The 9,700-nt window shown below is 42.1% G+C and overlaps 1 protein-coding gene and 1 long non-coding RNA gene across 5 annotated transcripts in view; one reads left to right on the plus strand and one right to left on the minus strand.

Moving 5' to 3' along the window:
- LOC116850924 overlaps positions 1 to 9,700 on the plus strand; it is a 77,044-nt gene that overhangs the window by 63,084 nt on the left and 4,260 nt on the right. For both annotated transcript variants that reach the window (XR_004379477.1, XR_004379478.1), the window contains exon 2: positions 8,008 to 8,305. This is a non-coding gene — a long non-coding RNA (uncharacterized LOC116850924). The remainder of the gene's footprint in view (positions 1 to 8,007; positions 8,306 to 9,700) is intronic.
- LOC116850923 (POU domain protein 2-like) overlaps positions 1 to 9,700 on the minus strand; it is a 138,723-nt gene that overhangs the window by 57,683 nt on the left and 71,340 nt on the right. For all 3 annotated transcript variants that reach the window (XM_032829784.1, XM_032829783.1, XM_032829785.1), the window contains one exon: positions 8,021 to 8,239. In XM_032829784.1, the coding sequence (XP_032685675.1) occupies positions 8,021 to 8,239 (219 nt within the window). The remainder of the gene's footprint in view (positions 1 to 8,020; positions 8,240 to 9,700) is intronic.

A 9,700-nucleotide genomic window follows, 5' to 3' on the forward strand; every position in this document is an offset into this window, starting at 1 on the left:
GAGAGAGAGAGAGAGAGAGAGAGAGAGAGAGAGAGAGAGAGAGAGAGAGAGAAGGGGGAGAGGGATGCCTCTTGTCTCTTTTCTCCTACTCTACGTTTGCTCTTCGTTCCCGCGTGTGCACGCGTGCGCGCGTACGCGTTATTAATATTTCTCTGATCCTGGTGTCAATGACATTGATGGATGACACGGCCATTACCTCTAGCTCCGTGGAAAATAGCCGTGGCTCGTTTATTATCAAACGAGAAGAATTATCGACTGTCGAAGGAGACTAGCCGTTCCGAATATCCCGGGTTCGTGTCTTTAATTAGACGTTTCGCCTGGGTGTGTTTCCACCTCGACGATAGTGGGTTTTGACTTTTGCATGGACACGGCGGTACATACGCGGCTACTTATAAATCGACGTCGATCGGCATCCTCGCACGGAAAGTAAGATCGCCATTTCCTATAATGACTTCCTAATGGCTTTTTCGTAATTATAATGGACAGTAATTACAAAATGGCCGCTCGTTAAATACATAGTTAATCCTAGAACTAGATACTGGGATCTATATAATGGATCCCCTGTGCTCTCTCGTATTTCGCCGCTTGAAACTTTCACGCAATCGATCAACTGAACGCAATTTCTGGCGATACCTGACGTGTAACGGCCGGCCGGCCTTTGCATGCGGCGAAATAAAAACAGCGAATGGAAATTCCGAATCGGCCATTAGATGCGCCGTTATAAATCCAGCCGTTGAGTTAATATCGTAGCGAATAGCGCGCGACGCGACTGCAGGGAGCAAAGAGCAACACACGTCGACAGCGTGCGCAAACTCGCGAATCCGGCTTTATCACTGTTGCTTTCCGGGATACACTAGATTGGATCTAATCCGCCAGCTACCACCTTCGGAAGAAATTTACCGCGTCTCGATTGTGTTCGTTCCCTGCAACAAGTCGGCGATGTAGCTTCGTTCGCTCGCCAGCGCGCGCATATGTGTGTGTGTGTGTGTGTATGTGTGTGTGTGCATGTGCAATCGAGAAGATCCTCTTAATTTTCGTTTTCACGCATCGCCCTTCCTAGATTTAGATCGCGCGCGGATAGCAACTAACTTGCAAATCGCTCCTGTACCGTCCGGCAAGGCGAATAGCGCGATGCGGTAACGGCCGATGCAGTCCTGACCTCCAATCTCACCTCAATTTGCCTACACGCCGCCATTTGCGTCAGCGAGCACGGAGAACGGCCTATCTAAAATTATGATCTGAAAAAGTGCACGACCGTGCGCACACCTGTGTGTGTGTGTGCACATATACATACATATACCCATACGTCGCGTCCATTGCACGCGAGAGGTCGAGCATGCGCGCGTAGCCGATTAATTATGGTAAATCGCGTATTATTATAAATTTCGCGATTAATTAGTACCTTTTTAGCTATGCGAGAGGTACCCATTCAGCCTCATAAATCTTCGATGTCTGACGCGCCGCTCACTACGTGTCGTCGAGACGTAGAGTGAATGCGCGGGCAAAATATATATTTAATAGGAGAAAGCATCGTATGGTACAATTTGCGAACCAAACCCGCTAATTCGTGCTCAACCTCGCTATCGTACTCACTTTGACTCGCTCCAGCGATTAATTTTACTTCTGATGATTTCTTCAGTTCGGAAAATAAACGCGCATAAGACTGGTTATGCTGAGACGCGACGGGTACACCAAAATGATAAGAATATTTTTAATAATTCATGTGAAAAAACTACGTGTAATGGGATTTGCGATGTAGGTGAATAATTTTTCCAACTTTACGATCGGCCATCTGCTCACTGACCTCGCCTCCGCACTTGACGCACACAATCGCGCTATTACGATTTAATGAATCCTTTAACAGGTCGACGAGCCGCGATGTATGCCGCAATGAATTTCGAGGGACATGAACACCTGAGCGCGATGACAAATGGGCACTTCCGGCGCGTGGGCACTCAGCCAGTACAAGTGGATTTTGATCGGTTGACTTTAATGCGAGTTAATTAACCCTTCAATTATCGCTCCCGCGCCGACGGAACGGTAAATCGCCCGTGAATGAAGCGTTTACAGTCCGATGCTAATTTGCGGTACACACCTGCTTTTTGGCGAACGGGGCGAGGGTGCGAGTACTCATCTGCTCGATTTTTACCGCAATTACCACTCGCTAGCTAAACGATACGCTCGTTCGTTGTCAATTATAGTTAAACGCACGCGCTGCTTTGTCGCGGATAAGTGACTCCTTCAAACTGATCGTTGCACCGATCGTGAGAAGAGATCTTATCGCGACCGACGTATATCGCAAAGATAAGCCGGCAAAAGGACGAAATCTTGATATTGAATTTTCAATAAGATTTGCAAATAAAAATAACTGACTGCGACGTCGGGATACCTTCCACAAACACGGTCGCTCTGCGAAAGACCAAACATGAGACATGTATTACGTTGCAAAAAAGGGCAAAAAAGTTGCAAAAAATTTTCCAAAACTTCCGAACAACCGCGCAAATGTATCGATTGCGCGCGACGAAACAGGCCGTCTCGTTGAACATGCAGCGTTTATGTTGCACTTTACAGCCCACTAGTGTATTTATTCGTCGGCCGGCTAGGAACGATGCTCGCACAACACTATGGCGCGGCCTGATCGATTTAACGCCAAATGTCGCCGTGTTTTACACGCGGCAATAATGGTCGAAATCTATGTAGCCAATATTTCAAGCCACCCTTTCTCGTCTGCGCCCGTCCCCAGCCCCCACACGTGGAAAGCGTTCGAACGACACGTAGCCCTGGTTATTGGTCCGCATATGGACACCGCTCGATATTTCATATTTTACAGCGAAATGAAAGTATAAACGCAATCACAGCCGGCGTAGCTCGAAAAGTGAACTTAATGCCTGAACGCGAATATATTTCGATCGTTCGGCAAAGAAAATTGCGAGGGTGAAGCACGAGTTTTTTCAGTTTTTCGCGCGCTGACAAGTACTCTTTTAAGAGATACAAACTGAACAACTGTTCAAGCAAAAGTAATAACAAACTAGACGAGGACTAAATATGTCGGACCGCGCGTTTCAAACGATATGCGGCAGCACGATATAATTCTATAGGGACGATCGAGTAAACGAAATTTAAATACTTCGGAGGAAAAAGGGCGATCCGAAGCGGAAGAATGATAGTCCCGAGGGAGGAATACGTACGATTCCTATCGTCCGATAAGGAGGAATTCTTTCGTGACCGACGAGCGTAATTTAAAGCGAGAACGAGATGCGTCGCGCGACAACTTCAAAAATTATTTTCTAATAGAGAAAAACCCTTGCTCTAATCTATTTTATTTCGTCCCCTCTTATAGACTCAATATTCATACGTATATTCATGCTCCATGTTGGACGTTCTACGTAGTTTTTAGCTGATTCTTTACAATTTATCACGCGTTATCATGTTTCAATCACATTTTATTTAATAAGATATATATAATGATATCAGAAATATATATCAAAGCAGACATTATTTGCAATTAAATTCGCTTTGGATTAAATAAAGAAGGTCGAAACGAATATTTGGTATTAAAAAATATGATTTACAGGATGAATAATTAGAAAATAAGTCCATCACGTATGTTACATTGTCGAACAAACAATGCAATACTGTCGAACAATTTTATCGTGTCCCACTAGATTCAAATTATCCTGTCCAACATTCAGAACCTCTTCTCACTAGACTTCAGACTCAAATAGATAAAAATTTCTATATGAAAAATATATTTTGAATTATTTCTTATTATCTTAGAGTTATCTCTTATTATCTTTATCAGTACATATACTATCTCAATCGTTTCCAAAATCCATCGAAATATTTGTATGTCGATGTATCCATCGACAGTTGTCGTAAGTATATCATACGTATATTTAAGAATGGCTATCGTCTTTCTTTTCCTTTTTATAAGGGGGTTATAAAAGGACACGTCGTTGTAACATATGTCCTCATGTGTGAGTGTCCGTCCACGACCCTGTAATATTTTAGGGTGCCTTCCCGGCCTTTAAAAAGTAGCCGGTGCATATGTCGGCGCAAGCGACATAATGTTATCAAGCTGTCCAGAAGGACGCGCCGCCGCTGCCGCCAACGTCGCCGTCGTCGCTGCCACGCAAGGACGAGGTTCTCGGGGGACCACGTCCTCGCTCTCGTCCACTTCGTCCTTATTGATATACCAAATAAACACACTTGGCAGCTAGGCCACGGCGGCTTTGCGAGGCAAATAGCTTCGGAAGAGAATCCCCTATACGTCCCGGAAGATATCTTTCCTTCCTTAAAGTCGACATACGTGCTCGACGCCGATAACAAAGTCTTAAAAAGGAGAGTCGAGTCTCGTTAAATTATAATATTTGGTGAAGAGAAAAGAATTCGTCGAGTTATAACTCCATGAATTCTAACAAAGATATTTCATACAAAATTATAAACGACGATAGTGGCATTTTACCAGAGACCTGCAGGTTACAAACAAATGGCATGTACGTGCAAATGTATTGTGAAATACAAGTCATGTATACTGAATTATACTGAATTGAATCGTAAGGAAGAAATGAGTGTTGTGCCTGGCGAAACCGCCTCCAGCTTAATTTCTGGTGGAGAAATCGCTTCTTTCTTAAGGTACCGTACGTTGTAATGAGATTGCTTCATTAGGCTTGACTTCGCACCGCGGCAAAAAGAGATTTTACCATCCAGAGTCTAAGGAAGTAATCAATAAATTTTTAACATCGCGAGTCCCATCGGTATTCCTCTTTGTTCTTAACGACTTTTGTAAGTGCGGATGATCTTAAATTATTTCTTGTTATAACATAATATTTTTGTCCCGGTGGATCAATTTTTTTATGATAAGCGATTATCTTTGTGAGTAATTTAGACGCGCATTTTTCTTAACGTGTAATTAAATATTTGTATTAGTTCTCATACAACTTGTGAATGTATGTTATTTTGTGTCTTGACATCCGCCTCGGTAGATAAATGAATTTTAATTGAAGCCTCGACTACCGTTACGGTATGACGAATTTCTATTAAGATTTAGGATCGTGCGACGAGAGGCAGTCACATCGTGCATTTAGTCTTGGACACACTTTAAGATGATACAAGGGACAGACACTCATGTTTGACACTCGTCTTTCACGCTGTAAAACCATCCTGCGAAGCTCGGCACACCGACGAAGCGTCATTTACCTCCCGAAATCGCTTCTAGAATCTTATTCGGTCTCCGGTTTCACCCTCATGGCTTTTAAGTTTCGACCCTTATCGACCGCCACGAACTTAGCGCACCTCGCCGAGCGACGGTTATCCAGTAAATAAAGATGAGTAGTTTTCCCGACATCGCTCTCTCGCGCACACGCACGCACACGATCGCGAGCGTGTGCGCGTGCGGCAGCGAGACGGGTTTTAAATTCCGCGAGTCAAAGCGATGTTTGACATGGAAATGTTGAGCGATGCATTAAACATACCGCGCCGAGTGCCTCCCCCGTCTACGTCGTCTTCACTGCGATCGCAATCCCCCCCAGAAAGACGAAAACCGCTCTCCACGGCGATTCGCAGGCCCGATCGTACGGCCCGGCAGACGTGGGTCCCCGATGCGATTTTTCTCGCGTTGCTTCAGCGATGTTTATTTAGGCAAACGAAAGGTACCAGCGGCAATTCCACTAGTTCCCGGCCTTCACTATCGTGGATTCCCACAAAGCAGCTTTCGGTCTGAATCGATAGCCATCACGATGCGAGAGGAACGATAGGTCCTCAGCTGTGTCCGTTTGCTCCTATTTGCTTTGAGAACGATAAGAATGTGTTATTCTTCGACCACATGCTTTCCCATGAATCTCTCCCATAAATTATCCGCAGCTAATATTGTGAGATATTCTTATATTTTTATGGGCCTAACGTGTTATTACAATCTAAATTTTAGTAAGCTTTTCGGAAAACAATTTGATAGTATCTCCAAGATTACACAGAATTTTGTAATTTTCGAGAACATAAATATAAATAAGAGACTGATAAGATATTGATAGTGGTCTAAGTGTAAAGAGAACGACATTCGCTCGGCGTTTCGCTGCGAGTTATCACGCGATGGTGCATTATTTTGAGTAGATTTTAGATGATATTGTGATATAGAGTGGCTACACACATATAATTTCACGGTGAGACGAGAATAGCTATCCGGATTTCTTGCGGCTTTCCGTTAACGTGACATGCAAAGCTGTACACCGCCGGTATCATTATCGTCGGCGAATTGCAAGGTGTGGAGCAAGATCAGCGTCGCAAATTCCCGAGTTGTGATTGGCGAAGCAGTTGCCGAGGGTCGGAAGTATGCACCTGCGAGGCGCAATTTTACTGGATCTCCCCATAAAAGGAACTCCCTCCATTGTCCAAATGACATCAAGCTTATTGCATTATTTAAAGAGCCTCGCTTTAAGGCCGCTTTAAGCCACTGACCCTCGATTGTCGAAGTACTGCTGCCGCCGCCGTCGCCGTTGCGAGGGCACAAACTGGGTTTCTCACGGACGAATCGCGAGTGCGTGTGTTCTCCTACGAATTCGACGTTCCTTCGAGACGTGAGTGTCACTTAGAGAAAGATAGGAAACGCCGCAGGACTTTATTATTAAACGTTTTCACTTTTTATATGTCATTTTCAGATCTCGAAACGATTTTCATGGAAAAATTTGCCAACAAGAACACGACGACAAAATGTTGGGTTTATGGAATGTATTGTCACAAGACAATACAACGTTATATTAATATTGCGCAATATCTTTTACATTAATCCTGTAAATATACCATCGAACTTGAAGGAGCAACGAGGATCTTGAGATGTAACACTACACAGGCTATTGACCTACCTTAATGCTACAAATCTTTACGGCTCACTGCCGTTTCTTACATGATAACTTACGATGATGAAACAATGACGGATTATGATGTCTTAAAATGAATTTTAAATTTCGACTCGAGTATTTTCTTATTGTTAATGAATTCATCAAACGTTTATTAAAATCGAAAATATTCCGTGGAATAAACAATTTAATACCTGGAATTGTCGTTGTTCGCATCTTAACGCATCCTGCCGTCCTGCTTTGTGGTTTTAGATATTTATTGGACACTCATTAATTACTTGCGAATACACTGATATTCTTAGGTACGATTTGATCAACGCGTGGGAAGTAACGCAATACCAATCATGAGCATTTGGAAAGTCACTAAAATATTTTAATTATATAACAGAAATTGTAGGCAACACATCGATATACCAATATGTACGTGTCACTCTTCGGCTCATGAGAAACTGACTCAGTCAAGGACAAATACACGACATATATATAAATATCGAAAAAATTTTCAAAAAGGACAAAATTACCCCCACTATTTTTGTTGCCTTCCACCAATCAATGACGAATATATTCAATGGCCGAAAAATCAAGATAATTGATACTCTGGAAATTTATATTGTTGTAATTCAATTATTAAATTCCCCCAAATAATCCGGACAGTTGCATGCGCGGTATGTATAAAAAATACTCGTAGCGTCGATTCGATCGATCAATATCTGGTAACGTGTGATTATCTTACATCACCTTCGTATTCGACTCGTGTTATCATTATATGTCATCATTCTTTTTTAGATTACTTAAATTCTTTAAATTTAACTCTTTAAATTCTTCTTCTTTACAGCAATATTTTATCTACGGTTAAATAAGTTACATAATTAATATATTGTTTAATAAAATTCAAAATTAAAACACATTAAATACAGATAGATTATTAAAATAATCGAATATTAAATAATTCTTAAATAAGCACTTTTTTACATATCAACGATGATAAGTAATTATTTGTAACATAAAACGCAATAGCCTGTATAGTATTATATCTAGAAATTCTCCATTAGTCATTTAAATTCGACGAAAGGTGTAGAGTAATGATAACGTAAAAACAAAATTTCGATTCAAAATTTCGATTATGTACAAAGTTGCTTGGTAATTTGTTTCACAGAATTTCTACTCACCGGGCGAGATGCCAAGCTTCGCATGCATGCTACTGGGGCTTCTGTGATCGGGGGTGGTAACAGGGGCTGCTATGGGTGGCGACAGGTGGGGATGTGCCAGTGGCCCACCACCTGTCGTCGTCGTGGTAGTCGTTGTGGCACAGGGATTTAAGGGTGATGTCCTCTTGAAAGACTGGTCGGTCCGCCACGCGACCTCACTGTCGCCTATCCAGACTTTACCTGCGCAAATCGGTCGAACGGGAATTAGAAACGCGGAACGAATACGGCAGCAGCATTATTGGTCTGGTATGTAATAATGTTGAACTCAACGTTATTGTTCCCTTGTATAAATACACTAGGATATAAATATATATTATATGCATATAAACTACAACAAAATTACACTATACAACGACTGAAATAATACGAAATCTCAACTTCGCAAGAAAGCAAATAAGCCCCGCTCAATCATATCTCTCCTTCGTTACTTGAATTGTTCTAAAATATTTTTCTCAAAGTATAACTGACATTTTTTTGGGAAGTAAATTCGAGCGAACATTGCCATAAATACCGCCTTTCATAAATGCAGAAGAAAAGGATACGCGATCTCTCTCGAGCAGATACTACTACGGTAATATCAGCCATGGAAGATCAAATTGCAAAAGAGGCTCTCGAGATAAATTCTATGCCCCGCGCACGTGTATTAATATAACGCACACCGTCGCGACTATACGTGTGCAGAAAATGGCTTCTCTCCCCCGAACGGACTCGCCGTAATTAGCGACCCTCTGAATCCCCTATCCCTGCCAGTTTTCCCAGTTTTCCCCCGTTTCCCTTAATTTCTGGGAACAATGCCTGGTTCTGGATGTTGTTCCAGGCTGCAGTGTCTAATTACACGGGGGCATACTGAGCTCCTCCTTTCTTTCCCGAATTTGTAAAGGCAATGTACAGGGTGTGTCGAAATTTACAGATGCACCATGAATCAGTGCTGTCGAAAGGCAAAACTTAATAGAGTTGCACATCACGACGAAACTTTTCTTAGCTGTAATAATAACGTTTCCTGTAAAAAATGCACGTAACGACTGTTAACAATAATTTAGATTTTTACGTAGTTGTTACCATGTAGTATGATTATCATTGTATATTATTATTAATTCAATTTGCATTTTGTTAATATATAAATGGTTATTTACGGTTAATTATATTATTAAAAAAAAATTATCACGGATAAAGAATTCACTAACTCCATATAATTTAATCCACATTAGCATTATTCATAAATAATTTTACTGTCATTCCTCACGATTAATTTTTGTTATATATGAAATCTCGAGTATCCCTGGGTCGTCGACCACCCTGTAGGTGGCTGCGTCTCGTATTTATGAAACACGCGAATACTATATCGTCCCTGCATGCGCGAAACATGACTCAGACTCGGTATTATTTGCCTGACGAATGATTTAGCCTGAGATACTTAGCTCACTCTTCCCCACTAGTCCCGCCAAACCCCTGCTTGCGCCGTCATCTCGCACCCTCTAGTAGGATGCTAACTTCTCTTCGTCCTTTTATCTGCCTCCTAACTACGACCGAAGGAGCGCGTTGCTCCAGAGACAGAAATATAGTAAATAGAAGACGAAAAGAGATGAGAGAGAGAGAGAGAGAGAGAGAGAGAGAGAGAGAGAGAGAGAGAGAGAGAGAGAG

The sequence above is a fragment of the Odontomachus brunneus genome, unplaced genomic scaffold (genome assembly GCF_010583005.1).
Source record: "Odontomachus brunneus isolate Ranch 3 - 2012 unplaced genomic scaffold, Obru_v1 Obru_scaffold_160, whole genome shotgun sequence".
Lineage (NCBI taxonomy): Eukaryota > Metazoa > Arthropoda > Insecta > Hymenoptera > Formicidae > Odontomachus > Odontomachus brunneus.